We start from the raw sequence: 25,435 nt of genomic DNA, 5'->3' as shown, positions 1-25,435 counted from the left end.
AGGGGTGTGGCCACAGAGCCCCACCCCTGCCCTTACCTCCTTTACCCAGCTTTGGCAGAAGCCCATAGCTCTCTGCCAGCTTCATGGAGGTGGGCTTGGCGGCCATCCCTGGGATGGGGGGATGACCAGTTCTAGGAGCCTCCTCTGAGCCCCCAAACCCTCTTCCCTCCCCAGGGAGATACAGATCCCCCTTCTGGCACCTGGTCCCAGGGCCCAGGGCTTTGGCTCCTACCGTCCCCATCCAGGCGGGGCTGGCGGCAGGTGACTGGAAGGCGTGGAGAAAGGCAGGCCAAGTGGGGGCGTGGGCCCCGGCCAGTGTACTCCTCAGCCAATCAGCGGCCTGCCCAGCCGGTGGATTCAGTTACAAGCCCCAGATCACCCCATACTCCAGCCTCCTTCCTACTCCTCCCAAAGCTCCATTCATTGGCCCCGCAGCACCGGGTCGGCTGGGCTCGCTTCCGCTCAGCTACAGAGCAGCTGCCTCGTGGGCCCACCAGGGTAGGATTCCCGGGGGCTTTGTCTGACTGGGCTGGGCCAGGGCAGAATGGGGGTTCTGGTGGTGCTCTTCGGGGTGCTGAACTTCCTGGGGGCAGCTCTGGGGGGCTCCCCTGCCCTCCACTTGCACAGCACCTCCTGCCACTTGGCCAGACCCATCTCTGGCAGCCCTTTGGGGTCCCTTAGCTTCTTGGGCAAGGATGCCCAGGGACTAGCCCTGTTCCATGCCCGCTGGGATGGGCACGGGAGGCTGCAGGTGTGCAGCCGGCAGGATGAGCCAGAGCTCACCACAGCCTTCAGTACCCTCTGTGCTGGTGAGATCACCCAAGACTCCTTCATCCACACCCCTGGACCTGAGCTGCAGAGAGCCCTGGCCACCCTTAAGAGTCAGTGGGAGGCCTGCAGAGGGCCTGCCGAGAGTCTAGCAGGGACCAGGGAGAAGCGAGCAGCAGGGCAGAGTGGAGCGCCTGGCATGGGGAACCAGCGGGTGAAGAGAGGCTGGACCATGCCTGGCACACTGTGGTGTGGAGTCGGGGATTCTGCCGGGAACTCCTCGGAGCTGGGTGAGCCATCGGTGTGTGGACGGGGGTGCTGGTGGGGGAGGAAATGCAGCCTTTAGCCCTGGCACCCACTCTCCCAGGCTGTGTGTCCTGAGGAAGTGATTTAGCCACTCTGACCCTCAATTTCCTTATCTGTAAAGTGGGGTGACCATAAATCTCATTATGGGATGCTTAAATGTGGTTATAGATGGGAAAGGTCCTACTCACACCTGGGAGGCCTCATTAATTACCATCTGAGGGAGGGGGCTGGCTGGGGTGGATCCAGGGTCGGCTGAGACAAAAAACCATTACCCAAGAGGAGGCTTTATGGGCACAGGGTGCCCAGTGGAGGGGACGCCGAGACCCAAAGGCCTGGGTTCAAATCCCAGCTCAGCCCTTCTGAGCTGAACGAGTCACCTCCCCTCTCTGAATCTGTTTCCTCACCTGTACAATAAACGTGACACCTCCTTCCCAGGGCTGCTGTGTGCTTGGGTGTGGGAAGTGCCAGGCATTTGGGAGATGCTCAGTAAAGGGCATCATTGCTCAGGTGGTGAAAAACATGCATGGCTTTTTTGCACTCTCGGTACAGCTGTCTGCGCGTACGCGTGGAGGGCTGGGAGGAGGACTTGGCACTTGAGTTGGAGCAGGTTGGCATCCTGACGATGCCTCATTGTGCCAGCGAGATTGCACCCTGCTGTTTCCCATTCCATTCCACACACATTCATAACTTTGGAGTTCCACTTGGGGTGTGAGCCCGAGAACTCTGGAGGCAGACACCAGTTCACCTGAGGAAGATCTTTCTGTGGGTAAGGGCTCCTGGGTGGGCTGCCTGGCAGTTGGAGTTGCCCAACAGAGGCTATACCTGGGTGTTCCCTTCAAGCTTTGGAACTGTGAGTCCCACAGGGGGAGGTCTGAGGCCACCCAGGGCATTTGTATCAGGGCTGGGATGAGAACCATGTCTCTGCTCCCAACACCACGTGGGCATAGCCGGCATGTGGTGCCCACGACCCTGCTGAGCTGGTGCCCCCTCCGCTCCCTGTAGGGGTCTTCCAGGGCCCCGATCTCTGCTGCCAGGAACACGACCGCTGCCCACAGACTGTCTCACCCTTCCAGTACAACTATGGTATCCGAAACTACCGACTCCACACCATCTCCCACTGCAACTGTGATGCCAGGTTGGTGGTGGGCAGGGAGGGCTGGGAGCTCAGGGTGGGATTATCTGCCAGGATTACCCGGTGCAGAGTCTGAGATTCCAGAGAATCCTAAAGGATCAGCCAGCCAGAGTCCACTGTGCAGTGGGAAAGCTGAGGCCTAACAGGAGAGGGGACACTTGGACCCCAAATCACCTGGCTGGTAGTGACCAGGTGGTCTGGGAGAGGAGCCAGGTAGCTCTCTGTGGTCCAGGGACCTGAGTGCTGGCTCTGGGACAGGTTTCAGCAGTGTCTGCATAACCAGCGGGACTCCATCTCTGACATCGTGGGCGTGGCCTTCTTCAACGTGCTGGCGATCCCCTGCTTCGTGCTGGAGGACCAGGAGGCCTGTGTGGAGTGGTACTGGTGGGGCGGGTATGTAGCTGCCCCTTTCGAGCCCCTTCCCAGCCAGTGGGGAGCTCGGGCTCCAAGCCTGGGAGGGAAGCTTTCTGTATGTCTGTCCTCCAGGGAATGATGCCTCGTCCTCCCTGTCTTCTCCTCAGGGTGGGGTCCAGGATGCAGACGCTCCCTGGGTGCCCTGCAGGACCCAGTGGGATGTGGGATGAGGGGTGGGACTGGCAGAGCCCTGATCTCCATGGAGATGAACCTGGGGACTTCTGGGAGGGGGGATTCTGGGTTACCAATTGCCACCATGTGCTACCTCCCAGGTGTAGAACATATGGCTCTGTATCCCTCGCCCGTCTCCAGCCCAGGATTTTCTACAATGCCTCCTGGAGCTCCCTTGCCATCCCCCTGACTCCTAGTCCTCAGAACCCAGCGCCCAGCAAGCCTCGGTGGATTCAGCACCCTCAGAAGTGGCCAGCACAGCAGAAAGAGTCCAAGTACCCCAGCCAAGCCAACGCCACAGCCCTCCAGGCCCCTGTGGCCTCCCTTGGGCCTGATGTGGCCTCCATAGTCCGGCTGGAGGTCACTGATTCAGGCCTCCAGGGACCATGGCATGGCCTAAAACCTCAAGGTGAGCTCAGAACCTAACCTTGGGGGCTCCTGATGTAAGGAGGTGTCCGTGACTCTGTTCAGGGTGGGGGGTCCCTGTGTTGCTTCCTTTCCTGCTCTGAACTCCTTCTGGGGTCTCCCAACCTCTCTTGTGCTGCAGCCAGAGGGATTTTTGTAAGCTCCAAACTTGTCCATGGCACTCCTCGCTGAGGCCCACCATGATGTCCCAACACCCAGGCGTTGTTGAGTCTGGTCCTGCAGATCCTACTCCCCAGTCGAAACTCCAGTTCTAAAAACTTCATTTGGTTCTTCTAAAGCCACTTGCTCTCTCCCACTGTTGGGCCTTTGCACATGCTGTTCTTGCTGCCTGGAGAATTCTCCCTGACTCTTCCCCTCTTCCAGCCTCAGCTTAGCAGCCTCTGCCTCCAGGAAACCTTTTCTGACCACTCTCGACTCTCTGGGCTTCCCCATGGCAGCACTGCTCTGTGTGTGTGTGCGCACGCGTGCGCGTCTCCTCTGTGTGAAGCACTCTGAAGGCACAAAGGGCATGAGATGGAGGGACACTGTGTGTGTGGGACTGAGCATGTGTGCTGGATGGCAGTGGGCATCGGACAGGGCTCCTCTCACCACCACACCTGCCCCCAGGTGCCCGCCAGGCCTGCCGCAGCTTCCGCCGCCTGGACCAGTGTGAGCACCAGATCGGGCCCCAGAAGACCAAGTTCCAGCTGTTCAACAATGCCCGTGAACCCCTCTTCCACTGCAACTGCACGCGCCGGTGAGGCCTGCTTGGACCCTTGGGGGTGGGCTGCCTGTTGCCAGGCACTGGGAAGGGACACCTGGCTGACGAGGCCCTGCCCCAGCCTGAGCTTGCCTCTGCCCTCAGTCTGGCACGCTTCCTGAGGCTCCACAGCCCACCTGTGGGTGCCAACATACTTTGGGAGCTGCTGGGCAAGACCTGCTTCAAACTGGCCCCTCCACTGGACTGTGCTGAGGGCAAAGGGTGAGTGACATCAGGACCAGGAGGGATGGGGGACTTCCCAAGGGGTGGGTTGCCTCTGCTCCCTTTGTGCACCTGGGCTGAGAGGGTGATGGAGGGGGTCAGGGGACCTCTGAGTTCCACTGTCATCATCCCTGGGTTCGGCTCTGCAGTTGGCCCATGTAGGTTGCATCTCAACTCTGTCATTTACTTCCTATGTGACCTTGCAAGCTGAATAACCTCTCCACACCTGTTTCCTTACCTATAAAATGGAGGTAGAAGCCAAGGAAGTGGCGTGTATGACATACACAGGCCAAGGCCTGCAGGACACATAGTAAAACACCTGCTTAACTCTTACCCCATAATCCACAATTTCATTTCAATTCTGATTCTCAAAACTAACTCTGTTACTTTTCCTATTTCACAGGTAGGGAAACTGAGGCCCAGACTGACCCAGGTTTCTGCAGCCAGCTAGTGGCAGAACTTGGGCCTCTGGGTGCCAACCCAGGTTTATTCTGCCCCCTGCTAGGTGTAACAGCCCCCCACCCTCCCGGCCCCAGCCCTGCTCCTCTCTGGGCCTTGGTCACCCTCTCTGCAGAGTAGGGTGGGATTCTTGGCAGTTATGACCACCTGCCCCACTTTTCTCTCCTCACAGCTGTTCCAGAGACCCCAGGGCCATCAAGGTGTCAGCTCGGCACCTGCGGCGACTTCAGCAGAGGCAACTCCAGCTCCAGGGGACAGGCACAGACAACAGGCGGGCATGGACTTCAGAGCACCCAAAGGCCCCCATGTCATTCTATGACCGGTGCCTGCAGCTGACCCAGGGAGCCGGAGGACCTGAAGGACAGCAGAAATCCTGGAACCAGTGACCTCAGTTCCAGCTCTTCTGGGCACAAGACTGGACCTCGTCCCTGGCTTTGCTTAGGCCCTGGAGGTCTCAGCTTCCCCTCCACGTGTTAGACTGAAGCATGGACGGGCTCTTGTGGATAGCCAGAGGGCTACATGGGTAGGGTGGGGGGGGCCAAGGCCCAAATGCTGGACCACGTCTCCTGCTGTGCTGGGTGATCTTGGGCTGGTGACACAACCCCTCTGTGCTTGGATGTGGTATTCAGGAGGTTCATTCTGCTGCCCCAGGCTTGGGCCTTCCCAGAGAAATTAACATCCAGATGGGAATGGGGAGAAGGTAACATTGCAGCAGCCCCAGGAGGTACCAGGAGGAGGTACATATATGTCTATGTTGCGAAATTAATGCATGTCTCAAGAACTTGCCCAGGGAAGCCCCATCGTCTGCCTGCTGTCCCCAGGGGACCCCTTCTCTTAACAGCTGCTATGCTCTTCCTGGCCCAGCCCTGGCCCATTCTTTCTTCCCTAGACCTAAATTCAGATCTCCCCCCGTGCCCTTAAGCAAGAGACCTCCTTCATTCTGAGCCTTAGTGTCCTCGTCTGAAAAAGGGGAGTGTAAACAGGACCTACCTCATAGGGTTGTTGAGGATTAAGCGAACCAACTCACGGATAGCACTCAGCACCTAGTAAATGTTCCCTCCCTCCAGCACACAGCCAAACTGTGCTTAGGCGTCTGATTTTTAAAGGTTCACATAACCTCTTGGAGGCCTCAGTTTGCTCACCTGTGAAATGGAGCTAAGAACTACACTGAACTCAACACCACAACTTGTGGTGCAGCTTAAAGGACATGGCATGTGTAATGTATACAGCTGGTGCCTGGTAATTGTCAGATCTGTCATCCTCTCTTTAGTCCCTTCCTCTGACTGCCCCCAACCCCAGACTGCTAACAAGTTAGGAAGAAGTCAGGAGTGAGGCTGGAGAATTTAATTCCTAATTGATGACTTCCAGGTTTGCTCCCCCATCCCAGATGGGGGCTGGGATAGGGGTTTGCTGATTGTCACAGTTGAGGTGCCAGGACCAAGTTTGGGGGACCCCAGTTGGCCACCCCTGGCCAGAAGAGAGTGGCAGGTGCACATAAAGCTGGAGCAGCAGCAGGAGGGAGGCAGGTGGGTTTGCAGAAGATTGGGGCAGAGTGGGGGCCACCTGGGCCTGCCCGCCCACCTCACCCTCAGGGCCCCAGGCCCCCTTCTTCCAGGCCCTGCTGACCCTGGGGGCTGGGAGACAGGCTGTCGGGGGCTGGGGCCTCCCGATCGGGTCCCCAGGAGCTGCCACCGCCGGGGTCTACGGTCTCTAGGCGCAAGGCAGGCAGCAACCCCAGGCTTTGAGGCACAGATGGTGGGAAGGCCCAGGACCCAGGCAGCCCAGGGGGCCCCTCCTCACTGTTGCCTTGGCTGCCACCATCACTGCCCCTGTTGGGGGCCACCCGAGGCAGGCGGCGGCTCTGGGGCGAGGGGCTTCGGCTGGTGCCACGGCGTTCACAGGACGAGGGCCGCAGGGCGAGGCCGGGGAAGCGGGCCAGACCTGGGCTTCGGCTACGGTGCCGCTTGGACTTGCCAGGGCTTGGGCTGCGGGACTTGGATGCAAGCAGCTCCAGGGTGCTGTCATCCTCATCCTCCGAGCTGGCACCCGAGCTGTCTGTGCTGCTGCTGGCCAGCTCCAAGGTAGGCAGCGAGATCTGGGGGGAAGGCTGGTCACTGGGGTGCCCCTCTCCCCAACCGGCCACTGAGGCCTCTGGGAACCACTCCTGCCCTCCCCCTTGGCAGACCCAGGAAGGTCAGGCTATTTGTAGGAGGTCACAGAGCAGAATGTAGAAGCTGTAGAGGCATTTGAATACTCCTTTGGCGTCCCTGACCCTGCAGCCTGGCCTACTTACCTGGAAGGGCTCAGTGACCCCGATGAGGATGCTGTGGGTGTGGCTATAATAGCCCAGGATGAAGTCTCCGTGACCCTTGGGCAGTGACTCCTCACTGAATGTCACCTGGTGGGCCGGGCGGTTTAGGCCCAGGTTGGGGTGAGGGAAGCAGCCTCAGGACCCTTCAAGCTGAATCCTGAGCCCCCAAGGGCAATGGGGACTTCCTCCCACTCTCCCCCTCCCCTTAAGTACCTGGTAGATGTTCCCGTCCACATCCTCGTGTTTGGCCCAGACATAAGCCACATAGTCCTTGCAGTGGCGGAAACCCACCTGGGGCGAGAGCAATCAGGGTCGTGACCCCTAATGTCTGACCCCAGCAGCCTCAAACTCTGGGGCAGCCAGGGACCCCACGTGGGGTCCCTGGCTGCCCCTTCAGGCCCTTCCTTCCCCGATGTACCGACCACCCCTGCCCGTCTCACCCGGTACAAGCCGATCCAGTCCCAGGAGCTGCGGGCGAACACCGTCTCTATGCGGTACCTCACCACAGCCTGCTCCGGCCGCGCCCACTCATCTGCCACATCCAGCCGCACAAGCGGCACGTCGTCTCTGAAGGCAAACTGCCCAGGGGCAGGGGGCAACATCAGGGGAGACCCTCTAGTATTCTATGCACCTAGAGCCCTTGGGCCTGAGTCGGCACAAATTGGCTGAGATGAAGGGCCTTTGAAGCCACTGCACAGGCTGGGAAACTGAGGAAGAACAGGTCTAGGATGAATGCCAGGTTTCCTGCCTCCCAGCTCAGGGCTCTTTTTGTCCTTAGCCTCCTTAGGGAGTGAGTGAGAACACAGCTTTGAAGCTTAGTAGACCATGGGTTTGGCCCTGGCTCTGCCATTGTTATGCAGTGTGACCCAAGGTGAGTTTCTTGACCTCTCTGAATACCAGGACTCCTGTCCTTAAACTCTGATGATCTTATTTAACTCTTGGGGTTGCTCTGCAGATTCAATGAGATACCATATAAAGTATCCTATAAACTTCTCAGTATACAGTAGGTGCTCAATGAATGACTTGCCTATAAGCTAACAAAGGAGTCCCATGATGCACTGGATATTCTGGAGTAAAGTGAACACCCATGAGCAGGCAAGAAGAGCTCTGGGTAGATGGCTGGAGACCATCCAGGCTCTGCTACTAACCTGCTTCATGACCTCAGGTAAGCCCTTCATCAGGCTAAGTAAGACTCAGTTTCCCCACCTGTAGTAAGGAACCACTATTAACCTTGTTTGTCATCAGTCCATGGAGACAAAAGAATCTTCTCTTCCCAGGGTCACCCTAGGCTGAGCAGGGGGTCACCATGTGGATGGGGTTGCTGGGGTGGCAGGTGGCCAGGGTACTGGCTTCATCTCTGTCCCTCAGGGAAAGACTCGGTGGTGCCAGCCTCAGGCTTTGTCTGCTCCCCTGTTTATCTGGTTTCAACTTTCTCTCCCTCCTCAGCTTCCTTCCAAGCTGCTCCAGAAGAAACCAGCACATCCTCTCCCTGCCCGTGGGTTCCTAACAGCAGGTCTGGCCAGGTTGCGCTCTTAGAAATACCCTTTAGGGCCTTGTGGGGTCAAAACTCCTGCTGAGCCCTGTGCTGTCTTGCTTTGGATAAGAGATTTAAGTTCTCTGAGCCTCTGTTTCTCTCATCAGTAAAACTGGGAGGAGAATTTGGACATCCTCAGGGCCTACCACAGTATTCAAAGGGATGACATACATGAAGTAGGCTACACAGGTTCTGGCATATAGTAGGTGCTCAACAGGTAATGTTTTACAAGGGACAGGGTTCTAGATAAGGAGGGAAGGATAGGGCGCCCAAAAGGAGTGGTTCTCAAGGTGTGGTCCCTGATTAGGGGTTAAACCTCACACCCAAGGCTTTTACCAAAGGTCATGGGAGGCCAGACATGGGCAGATTTCCATTCCCAGCTGAGGACATTGGCCACTGTCCCTCTGACTGACCATATGACAAAGTTATCAGGGAAAACATTCTCTGGTCTGCTGGGCTCCCTCTTATCAGATCAAGAGAATAGGAGAGCCCAGAGTTGGGTTTCAGGACTGGAAATTGGGCTCCACCCCACTCTGCTGCTGAGCCTGTGTGCGACTTGGGGCACATGCTACCCCACTAACAGAAAGTTGGACTACATGGTCTCTAAGATCCAGTTCTGACATTCTTGGATTTCCCCTTTTTCCTTTGGCAGCTAGGGGCCCCAATCCTAAACACAGGGGCTTCCCTGGTGGCGCAGTGGTTAAGAATCCGCCTGCCAATGCAGGGGACACGGGTTCGAGCCCTGATCTGGGAAAATCCCACAGGCCGTGGAGCAACCAAGCCCATGCGCCACAACTACTGAAGCTTGCGCGCCTAGAGCCCGAGCTCCGCAACAAGAGAAGCTACCGCAATAAGAAACCCGTGCACCACAACAAAGAGTAGCCCCTGCTCGCTGCAACTAGAGAAAGCCTGCGCGCAGCAAGGAAGACCCAACGCAACCAAAAATAAATACATAAATCAATAAAAATTTATAATAAAAAAAATCCTAAACACAATGCTAAATTTTATAGTAACTATTTAGGGTTTAGCTTTGTATTTTTTTGTATCTCTACTCCCCCTCCCCATCACATACGGTAAGATGGTAAATAAATAATAAATGAATGTGAATGAATGCTACATGGGATTTGAGTAAATATTTTGGTAGCTGGTCTTATTATATATGTGAATTTTAACATAAGTTGCCCTAAGCCTTTCTCAGAAAAGGGGAGTTAGAGATTAATGGAAAAGGTATACCGTTTGAAATCAGACTAGCCAGGGTTCAAATCCTAACCTTCCCTTTGGTAGCCGTGTGACCGGGGGCAAGGGGTGCTGTGTCTCTGGGCCTCAGTTTTTTCACCTGAAAATGGAGATCATAGGACTTCCCTGGCGGTCCAGTGGTTAAGACTCTGAGCTCCCAATGCAGGGGGCATGGGTTCGATCCCTGGTCCAGGAACTAAGATCCCACATGCCGCATGGCATGGCCAAGAATAAATAAATAAGTAAATAAATAAATAATGGAGATCATAACCCCACTCCCAGTCTGCTGTGACAAGTGGATGCTGCTGAGGGCAGGTGTAAGGGGTTACCGGTGGGCAGTGAGATGCTGAGCTGGGCCTGGGGATGTCATGCGGGGAGGATGAGGCCAGGACTTACGTGCAGGACGAACTGGGCAGCCACGGGCTTGTGGTCGCTGACAGTGTATTCCATGTGGCTGTGGTAGCTGTGCTGGGTCACCTGGAGCCGGTGGCTCTCCCGTCCCGAGGGGCTGGGACCTCCACCTGGAGCCTTGACCTTCCACAGGATACGGTCTGTCCAGGCTGGCTTCCGCTTCTTGGCACTGCGGTGGGCAAGGGTAGGCTGAGTATCAGGGGTTGGGGGGTCAAGGCACCTCTGCCTCCTGTCTCTCTTTCCTGTCTCCCTTATCCAGAAGACCTTAGCCCACATCCCCACCTCTAATCCCAGTGCTGAGCTCACCTGGTATCATATTTGTTAGTACCCACGTCAAACTTGAAGGTGGGCGCAAAGTTGAGGGGCCCCTCCTGGAAGCCCCTCAGGATGGGCCAGGTGTTCTTGGCCATGTTGAGCTGTGAGGGTCCAGAAGCACAGAATTGGACAAGAGCTTGGGCAGGGCAGGTGAGGTCAAGGACCATAGCCTAGGGTACAGGTGGTCCTAGGGCATGTTCTGTGTGCTTGGGGTTTTGGGGTCCAGGCTGGGATTCCCCACCTGGTCTTTCTCCCAGAGCTGGTGGAGCTGCTCGCTGTCGATGGCAAATTTGACGAAGTGCAGGTCGTAGCTCTCGATGCGGAAGTTCAGGTCCCCGAACCAGAACACGAGGCTGTTCGGAGGTGGGGGTCAGCGGGGTCCATGGGGTGAAGAGCCCAACCCAGATCCTTCTCTGCCCCCATCCAACCCGACGGCTGCTCCTGATGATGACGCAGGGGGGTGGGTGGGTTGCTGCAGAGCCGCCAGTCCACCACGGAGCAGCAGGGGGTGTAGACCTAGAAGTTAGGTTCCGACCCCCAGCAAGGCCTTGCCCCTCAGCAAAGCTCCACCCTGCAGGCTCCACCTCCCCATCAAACTTAACCAGCTTTCTTGTTCCTAGCTATAGTGTGGGTGGTCTCCACCCCCATAGGCCCCGCCTCTCCTCACAAGGCGCACCGGCCTCGCCCCTGAGGCCCACCCCTCCTTCACTAGCCCCGCCCAAGCTCCATTAGGTCCCGCCCCGGCCCATACTCGTGATCCAAGATGCCTTGAGCGCCAGGCCCCTGGAACTGCTGGAGGCTGAGGATGGTCTGGAAGTTGTCCTTGCGTTGCTCCGCTTTCTCCATGTGGGCCGGCAGGTGGCAGTTCAGGAAGCACAGCATGTGCCCGAAGGCGGCCAGTCGCACACTCACTCCACCCTTGTTGCCCTTGGGAAACAAGGTTGGGTGGGTCATGGGCGAGGCCTAGGCAAGGAGGTGAGGCCCTCGGGGCTTAGGGTGGGCGGGGTCAGCGGGTGAGGCCCAGGACCCGTGGAGGCGTGGAGAGGGGTGGGTTCTAGGGAAAGGAGTGGAACACTAGGAGGGGTGGGGACAGAAAGGGGCGGGGTCTAGAAAACGAGGGGTGGGGGTGGGTGGGGAGAGGCAGGCCTCAGAGTAAGGGGTGTAGCTTGGGGAGAGGATATTGCCAGTACGCGGGGGTCCGGGGACTAATCTAAGGATCCCTTAGGGCCCTGTCCCCTCCGAGGCCGCTTCCACGCTCACCCAATAGCCACCCAGGCCAGTGCGCGTGCAATCAGTCTGCACATCCCTCAGGAAGGGCAGATGGTAGTACTTGGCGAACAGCAGCAGGATGACGCCCTGCATCCGCACGGTACTCACCTGCAGCAGAGGCGCGAGGAGGCTGAGGGACAGGACACAACTCACCTGCCCCCGCCCTCGCCTTTTCCGGTCCTTAAAGGTCTGCTCCTCCATCCTCCCATTTCATGGACCCGGCCACCGAGGCCCAGCGGACCCCACGGTGAATGAAGGCAGAGCTAGGGCCGAGAATCCAGGGGTCTCCACCTGCCCGGGGGTTGAGGGAGGAGTTACCAGCACGAAGTTGAAGGGCCCCAGTGCGTCCATGAAGAGCTCGCTCCACTGGTCGGTGAAGAGCGCGTCCTTGAGCCGCTTGTTGATCATAGAGTTCACTTCCTGCAACCTGTGGGGGACTGTGAGGCGGCCTTCGGATTGGGGGGGGGGGCGCCCTAGAAACCCCTCCCACGGGAGAGGGTCTGGGAGGCAGGAGGGGCTCAGGAGGGAGTCTACTCGCCCTGTCCCCTCACCCTATGGCGATCATGTCTGCCCTGTCACTGTCATCGCTGCTGCTGCCCAGGTGGAGGAGGGATGTGACATCATCGGGGGGCATGGCTGTGCCCACGTTCCATGTGACCACAGTGATCCTGGGGAGGTGGGGGTACAGAAGGGGTTACTACTGGGGACCACTCTCTTACCCTCAACCTCCCTCCCACAGGGCTTTTTCTGGGGAAATAAGCCTGAGTATATGCCCTCAGAAGGACCCACAGTGGGCCCAGGGTCCCTTCCACCAGACTCTTCCAGGGGAGATCAACTGAGGCAGGGTAGGCAAATCCCTTAGGAGAGGATGCTGTCTTCCGAGGGCCCCAGAGTGGGCCTAACACCCACAAGGAATCTTCCTCAGGGAGGTCAGCTGGGACGGAGTAGGGTAAGCCACCCTAGAAGGATGGCTAGTCTTAGAGTTCAAGCCCCAGCAATGTCTTGGGAGAGGGCCCCTCACCAGAAGCCAGGGTCGCTCTTGCAGGTGGGCTGAGCTGACCAAGAGGAGGATGACGAGGTGGATGTAGAAGAGGAGGTGGTAAGAGGGGCTGGGGTTTCTCTGGGCTGAAGGTTGGGGCTCAGATGCCCACCAGACCCGGCACCCTGGGTGCCAGGCCTGGGGAGGGCCATCCCAGGAGCTGGGGGGACACACGGGGAGCAGTTTGGGGAGCGGCTGGGGGAGCGGCTGGGAGATCGGGGTGGCTTGGGCAGAGGTGGGGGCACAGTCTGGGCTAAGGGGGCCCCTGGCCGGAAGGTGGGGTAGAGAAGTCCGGGGGAGCGAGTGCCAGGCTCTGGAGGACCCTGGCCCACATCCAGGGGCAGGGTCTGTGGTGGCCGGGGCAAGACAGGATCCTCAGGGCTGCTGCGGGGGGCCTCAGGCCGGGCTCTGAAGGAGGGGGAGATCAGAGGGTCTGGGGGGGCTTGAATCAAAGATGGGGAGCCCACAGGACCAGATGTCTGAGTCGGGGGCTGGAGATGCCCGTCTGAAGGGGAGAGAGGTCTAGGGACTGGGGCATCCCTCTGTTTAGCTGGTGTCCATCCCACAGAGGCCGGGGCTGATGTCATGGATGCTGGAGTCAGGGCCTGTTCCTGAGAGGGCGACAGAACTGGACTGGGCACTGGGGAAGAGCTGGAGGGGGGCTGTGGGGGCTGTTTCTCAGATGCCACGGCCAGGCTCAGGCCTGAAGCAGCCAGGGCTGGCTTGGGTCCCATGGAGGCAGGTGGCACCTGCTTCTGGTCCCTGGACAGTGGAGCCAGCCTGGGCCCCAGGGTAGCTGGAGGAGGCTTCGGCCTAGCTGAGGCAGACATCACCAACTGGCCCACAGATGTTGGAGCCAGGCTGGAGCTGCGGTGGGCAGGAGCTGTTTTCTGCCCTCCAGGGGTAGACATTGGAGCCAGGATGGGTCGGGGAGATGCCAGAGCCAGCCTTGGCCCCTTTGAGGAAGGTGGCACTGCTGCTGGTGGCCCCACAGGTGTCAGAGCCAACCTTGGTTCCGAGCGTACTGGTGCTGCATTCTCCTTCGCTGGGAGCTGAAAACATGAGTCCATCTTGGATAGGACAAGTCAGAGACTCAGAGTCAACCCTAACCAGGCCTCCACTTCCATATAGACCCCAGCAGACTCTGTCTAGCTAAGACAGGCACATCTTTCTGAGGAAGTTCTTCCTAATTTCTCACCTCAATCCATTCTGCTGTGAATCAGCTTCTCTTTTGGAGGAAACAGGACATGGAAACCTATCCCCTCCCTCACCTGTGACACCTCTTTCATAGATGGGGAAACTAAGACCCCCAACTCAAAGGAGGCAGAGTGTGAGCCTGGACCCGAGGGCTCTCCTTGCCTTCCTGGCTGGCACCCACTCCCTGGCCACCCAGGAGTGTTGGGTGGCTGGAGTCAGCTTCCCTGAGCACCACCCACCCCTGCAGTCCCTGCTGCTCCCCTAGCCAAGGGCTACTGATCTGACCCCCCCAGATCTGCCCACTCAGGACACCCTGGGGCCAGCCTGTTAAACACCACCCCCTTTCCTCCACAGTACACAGGAACTCTCAGGTTCCCCCAGCCAAACGTCCCCAATTCCTTGGTCACAGCCCTCTCTGTCGTCGTCACCCATTCCCAGAGCTCCGTGCAGGAGCAAGAGCCTGGGTTGGGACTGGCCATGTCGATTCCCAGCCCAGCTCTGTGTGACCTTAGGCAAGCACTTCCCTGCGCAGGGCCTCAGTTTCCCTGTCTTAAAATGAAGGAACCTGTTGAAGGATCCCTGGCCACACCTGATCCTGGGAAGCCTAGGTCTCATATTCTTTGCATGTATGAGCCCAACATTTGCTAGGCTTCCATTTGACCTCCATGGACTAGTCCATCCTCCCAAGTGTGATTCTAACACCCAGAGCAAGTCCAGAATTCTGTTGATCCTGGCACCGCACCACTGTGCACAAGTTGTACCCTCTTACCCTTGTCACCCCACCTGTGAGGACAGGCAAGCAGGTATCCTCTTTATGTCCAGCAGGTGGAGTGGGGGGTGTGGGGCCCTGCAGGGACCTCCTCTTCCTTTCCCACCTGTCCCTGTCTGATGCCCCTGTCTCCAGAAGTCAGGATAAAGTGTCCCTTGCCAGGGAGGGTAGACGAAGGTTTACACTAACCCTGGGGTGGCCCCATCCCTGCCTCCAGAGATGCAGTTCTGTCTGCATCCCGTGTCTTGCTTGGTTCAGAGAATCTGAAACTCTGCCTCCACCTCTGTCCCCAAACTCAGCTCTTTGAGGCTTGCATTTTGGGCATCCTCCTTGGTTCCTAGTGTCCCACTCCAAACCCCCACCCCAAACACCACACCGCCTCCAGCACTAACAACTTAGACATCCCAGATGTCACAGTTTCAGTCTTCAGGGACAAGCCTCATCATTTTGCATTGACTCAGAGAGGACAAGCAACTTGCCCAAGGTCACATAGCAAAGCTGGAGCACAGCTGTGTCCCCTGATACCTGGTCCAGGGCTTTCCCAGGAGGGCCTGGAGACAGCTAACTCCATCTCTCTCTGAGTGTCCGTCCCATCACTACCCCCTCAGCCCCTAGGGTACCCTGTTTGCCCAGTTCCTGCTTGGTGGGCAGAGGAGAGTGCCAGCCCCTCAGCTGGGGCACCAGGGTGCCTGCAGTATGTGGGGGGGGGGGTGGGACTAAGGATCAGGAATGGGGGAACTAGGATTTAGGGGTCTTACCTTGGAGGGTGCCCCAGTTTGGGAAATCCCATGGGGCATGGGCAGGGGGCCCAGGCCAGCCTGGGTCCCCGGCCTCCCGCTGCCACTGATGCCCTGGCCCTCCATGTCTGCAGCCCCCGGCAGCCCGGGTTCCCTTGGGCTCCAGCTCCTCCGCTAGCTCCTGGGAACCAGTGATGTCATCAGCCGTTTCAACCTGCTGAGAATTTAAAGACACAGGCACCGACTTCCCAACATAGAGGTGGCCAGGGCAAGGTGACCTACCCCCTGGGGACTGGCTGCTGAGCCTGGAATGGTCATGGTTGGGGAGGAAGCGGAGGGAGTGGGTCCATTGGCCTGGCACAGGTCCCAGCTGGCAGCATAGTGGAAGCTGTCTTTCTGTTTCCACCCTCCAGCCGGTAGGCCTGGCCAGCCCTTGCTCAAGGGAGGGGCACTGACACACCTGAGGGTAAGGTAGCTCAGAGGTCAGCCCCCTCTCCAGGGCTTCAGAGACACCTGAGTCCCTGCTCTGATCCTGGGACCTTCTTGACTCCCTGCCAGCTCAGGGCTTGCCTTGGCCCCCACCCTTGCCCCATTTTCAGGCCTTGGTGCCCGCCCCTCGCCTGGCTCTATCCTTCCCATCCCAGAGCCAGACACTCAGGCTCCAGCAACTGGAGTCTTTCCCATCTCAACCTCAGCACTGGCCCCTCCTCTTCTGCAGACACCTCGAGCCTGCCCTTGGATGTCCCCACAGCCAGGCCCAGCCCAGCTCCTCCCAGCTTTCCTCCTCCAAGACTCACTGGGTGTAGCTTGGGAGAGGGACTTGCTCAAGGTCACCTGGTGAGCTGGGGAGGTCCCCTGAGTCTCAGTGAGGAAAGGGAGCTGCCTCAGTGACCCAGGAACCACAAGAGTCAACTGGGATGTCTGGGGGAAGGGAGCTGGGGTGGAGAAAGGCCCAGAAGTGGGGGAACAGACTGGCAGGAGGGTCAAAAACAGGTCTGGGAACTTCTTTGGCCAGGACCCAGCGTAGGGCCTGGTCTCCAACAGACCTAGGGAAGTGTTTGTTGAATGAATCAATCAATCAGTGAGAAGAGTGAATGAGTGACAGGTTCAGATACGGCCGGAGATGGCTGTGGGCTCTGCTTCTGCCTCTTCCCCACTTTCACTCTTATCTGCTAAGCAGTCCCTGAAACCCTGATTCCTCCAGAGCTGCTTGATTGCTTACAGAGGAGTGATCTCACTCAGTTTAGGCAGAAAATGATCAGAGTTTTGTGCCCAGAGCTCCCTGCTGATCAACAGTCACCTCTGTATCCTCATGGACCGATGTGGTCCCCTGCATGAAAGTCACGTGGACAGATACCTCATTCCCTCTCCTGGATGGGCTTCCCACCTCTGCTTGACTGTCTCTGTGTCTAGTCTGTGTTTCTGGGCTAGCACCTCTGGGAGGCTGGAATTTTCACGGGCAGAGACCCAGGCCATATTAGGGTCCTGGGGTAGAAAGGTGGTGATGGTGGAAGTAATGACGTTGGTGATGGGGGAGGTAATGACAGTGGTGATCGAAGGGGTGGAGATGATAATGTATGTAATTATGGTAATGGAAGTGAGGACTGACAGTGCTGCTGGTGGTGGTAAGGTGACAGTGCTGGCAAAGTGGAGGTGATAGTGGTGGGATGGATGTGATAGAAGAGGTAGTGGAGGTAATGGTGATGGCAATAGTAGAGATGATAACAGAGGTTGGTGTTGGTGGAGGTGGTAGAATGAAGAGATGAGGGTTATAGTAACAGTGGAGGAGAGATGGGGGCAGACGAGGTGGTGGCGGTGTTATGTTGACGGAAGAAGAGGTGGTGATGGAGTTGGAGGTGAAGATGTGGGTGGTGGTGAGGGAGGAAGTGAGCGTGAACATGGTGGTGGCGCTCAGGCCACCAGAGATGGAAGGAAATTTTGAACTTACCCTGCCTAGCCCTCTGACTCCTATTTTACAGATGAGAAAACTGAGGCACCCAACAGTACCTGGCTTCTGTTGCAATCCTGGAAGTGATGGGGGACAGATCCAGGTCCCTGGAACCAGTCCTAGGGCTCAACCATCTGGGCTGAGACAAGGGCATCAACGCCCTTGAGAAACCAGGCAAATGTCATGCAAATAAGTGTGCAAAGGGCTCCTCTGCCCCAGTGGGGCAGCCAGGATCTCCACCATGTCCCCTCCCTGAGCTCAGATCCTGCAAGGGACTTTGTTTCTGTCTCTGCCACTGACTTACTTGGAGAGTCACTCAGATTCCTGGTTTGTGTAAGGCAGATAAAAACAGTAGATACCTCCTATGATTGCTGTGAGAATTCAACAAGATAATACATCTGAAGAGTTTAGCACAGAGCCTGGCACAAGCAAGCTTTCAGTAAGGGCATCTGCCCTGGAGTTACCACCATCACCACCACCACCACCACCACAATCATCATCATCATCATCATCCCCATCATCATCATCTATTCCAATCTGCCCATTTGGAGGATGCTGAAACTGAGGCCCAGCATAGTTGAATTCCCAGGTCGGGGGGAAAGAAAAGGGGCTCTGAGACCCAGACATGGCCTTGCTAGGGGCAGGGGGCAGGGGGCAGACCTCGGCTGAGAAGAGAACAGGGTAAGAGCTATATTTAAGCTCCTGGTGTGATGACTAAGGAGGTTGATAACAGGCTCTGGGGCTCAGGGTGGCAGGCTGGGGGCAGCTGCCTGGGAGAACCGCCCCCCTGGAGATGGCTGTCTCTGGAGACACCTCCTGGCTCCCTCCCTTCCCTCGCTCCTGGGGGTAGGGGGTGGGGTACTGAGGCAGAGAGTACATCTTGTACTGCCCCATCCTAGAAATCTTAGTGCTACCCTCCAGGCTGTTTGGGTCAGGGATAGGAAAGGAGGTGGTTGATGGATTATCTCAGTTACTCTCCATAGTAACCCTGTGATGTTGGTAATAAGATCCCCATTTGACAGAGGAAGAAACTGAGGCCTAGGGATTACCCAGCCAGCAGGGGACAGAGCATGGGGTTCCCAGGGCGATGGTGGATAATTCTCCCCAACAGAGGTTCCTGTTGAACCTATTCTTTGAAGGAGAGTCTGTATTGCCAAACTGAAAAGAGAAGAAACACCCTGGGAAGCAGAGGGAGCAGCAGGTGCAAAGGTATGGAGTATGAAAGGTTCCGGCTGTGAAAGGTCGCAAACTCCGGACACGTGCCCTCACGGCCCTTTGGCTCAGAGTAAATCCCCCAGAAGTAGGGAAGGGAGAGAGAGACGTGCTTCTTCCTCTTTCCTCTTCCTCTTCCTCGATCCACCTCCCAGGGGCACTTGAGGATGGTAATGGTACAGAAGGGTCTGTCCTCCTTCGTTTTGCTCGCCGGTCACCTGTGAGGGAGGTCACACTGTGGCCACTAGTTGAGAAATGTCTTGAGACATAGAGGGTGCTACAGGGTAGTGTGGGAAGGTGGAAGAGGTAAGCATCAGGGAGGGCTTCCTGGAGGAGAAAGTATACAGGGCCTGGAGGAGCATTTCTCCTCCCAAGGCTTCACTCCAGAGTTCCTTATTGGTACCAACTGCCACATGTTATTATCACTCTTCCCTCGTTCTCACCCTCTGGGGCAGGTGTCATCCTCACCTCCCATTCTGCTCCTCAGGAATGGGTTCAAGGAGGAGGAGTGACTTTCCCAAGGTCACACAGCTGGGGCCTGAGCTCGAACATCCTTCCTTCCTCTCCTCAGCTCCCCCTCCTCCCAGGCAGCCTGGCACCCGCTGTCAGCTGCTCTGAAGTGAATGGCTATTTTTATTCTGGTTTGAGGGGATCTCGGGCAGCAGAGCCATGTAGGTTAGAAGGCTCTAGGACAACTGGCTTCAGCAGGCAAAGAGAAGTTTACTGCAGGGACAGAAGCTTGCCTGGGGGCTCTCCTTTCTTGCATGCTGACCTGCCCTTGGCGCCCAGGTCTCCAGAAACTTCTATATTGGAGCTCAGAACAGAGCACAGAGCCAGACTAAACCCTAGTCCTGATCCCAGATCCAACTTGAGCCCTAATCTTGGTGTTAACTGAGCCCCGATCCCACACTAAAACTGAGCCTCTACCCCAGCTCTAGATTGAGCCTTGGTTCTGGTCAAGTACTGAGCCTGATCCAAGCCTGACTAAGCCTGATTCCAACTGGAGACCTCAATTCTGGACCCAGATGGAGCCCTGATCCTAGCTTAAGACTGAACCGCAGTCACAGACTGAACTTTAACCCTGGTTTGGACTAACCCTTGATTTTAGTCTGAGCCTGAAGCCCAGGTCTAGACTGAGATCCAAGTCTGGTCATTAACTGAACCTGGTGGCAGACTGAGCCCTGATCTTGGTCACAGACTGAGCCCTGAGTCTAATCATTGACTGAACGCTGGTCTCAAACTGAGCTCTGACCCTGGGTCACACAACTCTGGTCACATACTAGTCCCTGATCTCAGACTGTGCACTGAATCTGGTCAAAGTCTGAGCCCTGAACGTAGTCACAGACGGAGACCAAATCCCAATCACTGACTGAGCCCTGACTCCAGCCCCAGACTCAGTTCTAAACCTGGTCATAGGCTAAGGACTGACCCTGACCTTGTCTGAGCCTGGCTTTATCACAGACTAAACCCCAAACCCAGCCCCACCTGAGGAGGGCTGCTGGCCTAGATTACAAACTGCCCCATAAGGGCATGGATTACGAGCAGAGATCTGTTCTGGGAGATTCTGGGCCTGCCATGACTGCTGATGCTGGAATGTTCCTGGTACTGTTGTGGCCAGTCTCTACCATCAGTTCCACTAGTTGGCTAGTCAACACTCAGCAGCCCAGGCTATGGCCCCTCCAGGACACAGAGTCCAGGTTAATGCAATGAGGGTGGTTTGGTGGCACCTGTCCAGTGAACAGCGTGGGCCCATGGGGTGCTGAGGTTTGGCTCTGTCAGCAGAAAAGCCATGGGCTCCACGGGGCCTCTGGCTTCAGCCAGTCTGAGGCCCTTGCTGGGGTGTGGGGTGGGGTAGAGGGAACCCATGGCATATGACCCATTCTTTTTGTAAACAAATGTTACTGTTTGTGTTTAGGTAATACATGTTTATTATAGAAAACACAGAAAAATATTGTAAAGGAGAAAAAAATTCACCTATAATTTCATCTACCAAGAGATGACCATTTTGACTTCTTGGGTTGTTTCCTTCTAGATTATGGTTTTTGGTGAAGGCATATGTATTTATATATACATATTTTATAAAATCCATTGGCTACTCTGTTGCCGCCACACATCCATTGCAGCTCATATCCTTGACAATCTTCAGGAATGGGTCCCAACTGGTTAAGCCAGGGAGCATTTGCATTTCCCCAGCCACTTGATTAGATCATGGATGGACCTAGTGAGATATAAGGAGACTTTTGCTGGGGGTTTTGGGAAAGAAAGCTTGTTTTCTCTCTTGAGAAGTTTACAAAAAAAAAAAAAAAAAAAAATTTTCCCTTGGTTAGATATGAATGAAGAAGTCTATGGTGGTACTGGTTACTACTGGCAGCCATCTTGACACCATGCAGGTAATTGGGCTAATGATAAGCTGATGTTATGGAAGCAGAATGGAAAGAGATCAGGTCTTGGTGACTTTACCAACCAGATCAAACCTCACCTGAAGCCCTCCCTGCCTGGACTATTTTGTTATTTGAGCCAACAGATTCCTTTCATTGTTTAAGCCAGTTAAACTTGAGGTTTCTGTGACTTGCAGCCCAGAGCATTGCAACTCCCAGCTGATATTACTGTTTCATAGCTTTAAAAAAAAATTTAATACTATAACTTGAACATTCTCCATGTCATTCAACAGTATGCTGCATCATTTTAAACAATTGCTTGGTTCTCTACTCTAAGGAGGTATCATCATTTATTTAACTCATCCCCTGCTGTGACATGCTTCTGTCCTCTCTCCAGTTTTTCACCATGATAAACAGTGTCTTGATAAACATCTTGACCTAACAATTGATTCCCTCTCTGAAGATTACTTTGGGTCAAATTCTGAGAAGTGGAATACTGGGTAGAAGAAATATTTTTAGGGTTTTGATTTACTGTGTCAAGTTGCCTTTCAGAAAGCTTGGATGAATTCCCACTTCCACAGCAGTAAATAGAGTGTTAGACATAGCCTGTCATTTCAATAATCTGGATAGACCCAATTATATTTACTGTGTCCTCATGTATTTATAGAGAATGGATATTAAATAACAGCCCTAAGCCTATTATTATTATATCTTCACAATCAAGTCAGTGAATGGGAGGTAGCAGTGTATGAACAAAGGGCAGAACTGACTTTTCCATTAGGCTCAGTGTCTAGGGCCCATCATACTTTTAGGGGTCCACAAAAATATTTTAATTTTAACTTCTTTTAAAATCGGAAGAAAAAAATGAATAAATAATCATGAATCCAGCCTGGATTACATTCATTTTTTTAAACCAAAGCAGTTGTAAAATCCAACTTTTAATATATGTTTTTTTAATAAAGGAAGGGGCCCAGGAAGGCAAAACTGGTCATAATGCAGCCTTGGTTTGATGTTGAGGAGGATTCTGAGTCCCAGGCTAGATTCGGTGGGAAAGAGCATTGTGATCAATGTGCTGTCTGTCTTAGGCTTGAAGAGGGGAAGTAGCATCCTGATCTAGTCATCTTTGTCTTGGTGAGATGAACACAGGCATGTTTTGGGTTCAAATCCCAGATCCACAACTTAATTGTTTTACCTTTCTAAGTCTGTTACCTAACTTGTAAAACGGAGTTCATGGGGCCTTTCTGAGGTACTGTGCCAGGTACCGTTCTAAAGAGCTTTCTAATGTGTATTAACCCTTTTATCCTCCCAGCCCCGACTAAATATTCCCATCGCCACACGTGTGCTCAGGAAATTGAAATCCAGATTGGAATTTCATCCAGAGAAATAAAAAACGCGAAAAAGGATTCCCTAGGCCTCAGTTTCCCCATCTTCAAATCGGGTGTCTGACCCAGAAGCTCGCGTGTCCATCCGCATCCCGCCCGCGCCCCCTGCCGGCATGAGGGGGCACTGCCTGGCCGCATCCTGTCGGAGCGTCCATGCTCTCGGTCAGCAGAGGGAGGGTGGACACTCTCGGGGCTGGGAAAGTAAAGGGCTGAGGGCCGGAGAGGAGCCCAAACCCCGCCGGGAGAGCGCGGGCGGCCCCCACGCAGGCCCTGGGCGGAGACCGAGAGCTGGGGGCGTGGTCCCTAGCGGGGTGGGACCTTGAGCAGGGACCTGGCCAGCTCGCGGGCCCAGACGTGGCGCAGTGGCCGGACGGTTCACCTCTAGCTTGCGGATCATCTTCGGCCGGGTTTTAATGCGCCTCCCGCTGCTTTCGCCGCCCCTGCTGCTGCTCCTCGCGGCAGTCGCGGCCGCCACCACCACCTTCCGGCCTGACTGGAACCGTCTACACGGCCTGGCCCGAGGCCGGGTAGAGGTGAGTGCGGTGGCCCCCAGGCTAGGGACCACCGACCCCTAACCCCGTAGCCCCTTGGCTTTGGAATCACCGCCCGTTCTGACCCAGGACCCTCCCGACCCCCATGTCCCCCTCGGCACCAGGACTGTCCCTCCCACTCCCCAGCCCCAGAACGCCCCAGCCCCAGAACGCCCCAGCACCCACCGTGGAAGCCCGAGACAACCGATCTTGAGACCTGGAAATCTGAACCCCTCCCCAGTTCCCCATCCGGCCGGACATCGGGCCCCAGACACATTGGGCCTGTCCCCTAACTTCTTCCGGCCTATGACTTTCCCAAATCTGTCCTCTGGAGCCCAACCTCCCATCCCCCCATCACTTCTCTTTTTCCTGGAATTCCTCCCCACCCCAGTTCCGGTTGGTCTCACTCCCTTTGCCTGGGGGACAGAAGAATTTCTGGGAGCCTCCCTGCCACCTGGGGAAGGGGGCTGGGAACTGCCTTACCAACTCTTACTCCGCAGCAATCCCCCCACCCTCCCCTGCCATGAAATGCCCCACCAAAGTCCCTGTGTGACTTGGATCATCACAGACCCTCTCTGGGCCTTAGTTTTCTGCCTGAAAAAATTTGGGGGGTGGGCGGGGGCGGGGAGGAGGGAGGACTAGAATGGGTAATCCTGGGGTCTGGACTCCCCTTCAGGGAGTACAGGGAGGGGCCCTCCCAGCCTCCTTTGTTGGGGAAGCAACCAGATGGTCTGTAGGGCTAGGCTGCAGGTGGCAGGGAGAGCCAGCTCTGCACTGGATGAGGTAGGGAGCAGATGGTAGGTGGTAGGTGTCTCTAATAGGGCCTCTCAGGGAAGTTCTGAGCTGTTTCCTTCTGGTCTGCCTCCACCCTGAGGTTCTAGGGACCAAAGACCAGGTCCAGGTCTCTATGGCCTGAGGGGGTAGGGTGATCATTTCTCTTGGGCATTGGGCGTGGCTCAACAGTCAGTAAGTTGTGCAGGCAAGAGCCCCAAGGCTGGTAAGTACCCTTTGGGTTTCTGGTCTTGCTCCTCTTTTCCTCTGGTGTGGGTGGGCCTCGGCTTCCCCATCTGTACAGAATTCCTCCTTCTACCCACAAGGGGCCTCCATTTCCACATCTTAGGAACTGCTGTTCCAGGGAGTAATTCACAGCTCGATCCAATGCCCAGCTGGGGAATGAGGGTGAGGGTAGATGTGTGACTCCTGACCTATGCCATTTTGTTCCCCTCCAGACATGTGGGGGATGACAGCTTAATCGCCTGAAGGAGGTGAGTTTGAAGGAAGGGATCCCCAGTTCGGTCCTCCCTGAGCCTCTTTGGGGGTGGGCAACATGATCCCAATGACCGGGTGGGGGAGGTTCCCTGGGCTGGGAGTCAGGAGCCTGCACCTGACTTGCTGTGTGACCTCACTGGGCTTCAGTTTCCTGTTGGTACCTGGAGATGGTTGGGGTCTGATGCTCTGGTTCCTCCCCAGGTGAAGGCCTTCGTCACCCAGGACATCCCACTCTAGTATCCTCCTTCTGTTCTGGGGGAGGGAGAAAGGAGAAGGTATCTACAAGAATCTCCTTCCACTTAACTTCACAGATAGGGATGACAAATGGTCTTCAACTGACAAGTGGGATTGATTGATAGTGGCTGCCCAGCGAATTCTGAGGCGGTCTTGGATTGGCAAGAGAAGTTGACTAGTGATGACTGTCACAGACACCAGCACAGAGAGGAGGCCCCCTTACTTCTTCGAATCCTAATTTCCTCACGTGTAAATGGGTATCCCTGCCCTGCTTGGGCAGACGAGGTAGTGTTCACATCGACAAGTCCCCGGGAGACCCCACCTGCCTCCGCCCACCACTACCCACCTTAACACCATCTCCAGCCACAACCTGGTAATGAAACACCTCCCGGGGGCCGACCCGGAGCTCGTGCTACTGGGCCAGCGCTTTGAGGAACTGGAGGTGAGGCCTGGGGAGGTGGACAGGGGGGAGGCGGGGCGAGAGGCGGGGCCCGGCGCGCTGACCCCGCCCCTCTTCTGCTTCAGCGAATCCCACTCAGCGACATGACCCGCGAGGAGATCAACGCGCTGGTGCAGGAGCTCGGCTTCTACCGCAAGGCGTCGCCCGACGAGCCTGTGCCCCCAGAGTACCTGCGGGCGCCCGCTAGGCCCGCCGAAGGCGCTCCTGACCGCGCTGACCTGTAGGTCTGGGGAGGCGGCACCACCCTGCCTGAGCCCTGGGGACAGAATGAAGCGCTCAGCGGCCCGGGAGCACCACCCTCGCTGAGGGCCGACGCCCAGTCCCCGAGCCAGCAGGGATGGAGTTGGGGGGTCCCTCCTAACCCTCTTTCTTCCCTCTCCAGCTCCACTAAATCCCCTTCCGCCTTCAGTGAGACTCGACTCCTTCTTTGCTGCGGGCGGGTGAGGAATAAGAGCTCCCCGAATACCCATGGGAGACACTGCATCCCCAGCTGCCTGGCTGCCAGAGTGGGGACGTGGGCACACCTTGCCCAGCTGCCCTCCATTCAGCCCCCCCAAGGGAAGCAGA

At 56.3% G+C, this 25,435-nt stretch overlaps 3 protein-coding genes and 1 long non-coding RNA gene across 10 annotated transcripts; 3 read left to right on the top strand and 1 right to left on the bottom strand.

The window, feature by feature from the left end:
* The first annotated feature begins 415 nt into the window (after nt 1-415).
* Nucleotides 416-5,851, top strand: PLA2G3 (phospholipase A2 group III). Of its 3 annotated transcripts, none has more exons than XM_082417301.1 (7): nt 416-1,058; nt 2,077-2,209; nt 2,465-2,584; nt 2,893-3,200; nt 3,824-3,953; nt 4,062-4,178; nt 4,810-5,851. In XM_082417301.1, exons 1-7 carry the CDS (start codon nt 545-547, stop codon nt 5,021-5,023), a joined length of 1,536 nt encoding a protein of 511 aa, XP_082273427.1. In that variant the 5' UTR covers nt 416-544; the 3' UTR covers nt 5,024-5,851. The 3 variants fall into 3 exon arrangements, with proteins under 3 accessions (XP_082273427.1, XP_082273426.1, XP_082273428.1); XM_082417300.1 differs by having other exon boundaries at nt 2,465-2,599; XM_082417302.1 differs by lacking the exon at nt 4,062-4,178 and having other exon boundaries at nt 2,465-2,599.
* Nucleotides 5,852-5,966: 115 nt separating this feature from the next.
* On the bottom strand, nt 5,967-23,996 carry INPP5J (inositol polyphosphate-5-phosphatase J). Of its 5 annotated transcripts, XM_082417270.1 has the most exons (15): nt 23,092-23,996; nt 16,146-18,833; nt 15,477-15,672; nt 12,735-13,822; nt 12,265-12,381; nt 12,032-12,140; nt 11,705-11,821; nt 11,196-11,371; nt 10,686-10,797; nt 10,436-10,545; nt 10,115-10,298; nt 7,389-7,526; nt 7,162-7,239; nt 6,931-7,035; nt 5,967-6,732 (listed from the first exon to the last, which is right to left on the bottom strand). In XM_082417270.1, the coding sequence occupies exons 3-15, from the start codon at nt 15,579-15,581 to the stop codon at nt 6,226-6,228; spliced, it is 2,946 nt and encodes a 981-aa protein (XP_082273396.1). In that variant the 5' UTR covers nt 15,582-15,672; nt 16,146-18,833; nt 23,092-23,996; the 3' UTR covers nt 5,967-6,225. The 5 variants fall into 5 exon arrangements, with proteins under 5 accessions (XP_082273396.1, XP_082273395.1, XP_082273398.1 ...); XM_082417269.1 differs by having other exon boundaries at nt 15,477-18,833; XM_082417272.1 differs by having other exon boundaries at nt 13,761-13,822; nt 15,477-18,833.
* On the top strand, nt 7,567-9,598 carry LOC309639736. Its single transcript, XR_014251826.1, has 2 exons — nt 7,567-8,113; nt 8,395-9,598. It is a non-coding gene; the product is annotated as an uncharacterized lncRNA (long non-coding RNA).
* Nucleotides 22,538-25,276, top strand: SELENOM (selenoprotein M). Its single transcript, XM_082417318.1, has 5 exons — nt 22,538-22,908; nt 24,135-24,170; nt 24,376-24,410; nt 24,772-24,850; nt 24,934-25,276. Exons 1-5 carry the CDS (start codon nt 22,789-22,791, stop codon nt 25,090-25,092), a joined length of 429 nt encoding a protein of 142 aa, XP_082273444.1. The 5' UTR covers nt 22,538-22,788; the 3' UTR covers nt 25,093-25,276.
* The last annotated feature ends 159 nt before the right edge of the window (nt 25,277-25,435 follow it).

This window comes from Balaenoptera physalus, assembly GCF_965194825.1.
Source record: "Balaenoptera physalus genome assembly, chromosome: 12".
NCBI classification, from domain to species: Eukaryota; Metazoa; Chordata; class Mammalia; order Artiodactyla; family Balaenopteridae; genus Balaenoptera; species Balaenoptera physalus.
Note: the sequence above shows the minus strand (reverse complement) of the source record. Positions and strands in the feature narration are given on the sequence as shown.

Bases quoted from the DNA above. Each gene is read 5' to 3' on its own strand.
- PLA2G3 (XM_082417300.1), top strand. From the start codon at position 545: ATGGGGGTTCTGGTGGTGCTCTTCGGGGTGCTGAACTTCCTGGGGGCA. The intron at 3,201-3,823 runs GTGAGCTCAGAA...ACCTGCCCCCAG, and splicing joins GCATGGCCTAAAACCTCAAG to GTGCCCGCCAGGCCTGCCGC. The intron at 3,954-4,061 runs GTGAGGCCTGCT...CTCTGCCCTCAG, and splicing joins CACTGCAACTGCACGCGCCG to TCTGGCACGCTTCCTGAGGC.
- INPP5J (XM_082417269.1), bottom strand. From the start codon at position 15,581: ATGGAGGGCCAGGGCATCAGTGGCAGCGGGAGGCCGGGGACCCAGGCT. The intron at 10,798-11,195 runs GTATGGGCCGGG...ACCTCCGAACAG, and splicing joins CAAGGCATCTTGGATCACGA to CCTCGTGTTCTGGTTCGGGG. The intron at 7,036-7,161 runs GTACTTAAGGGG...CCGGCCCACCAG, and splicing joins TGGACGGGAACATCTACCAG to GTGACATTCAGTGAGGAGTC.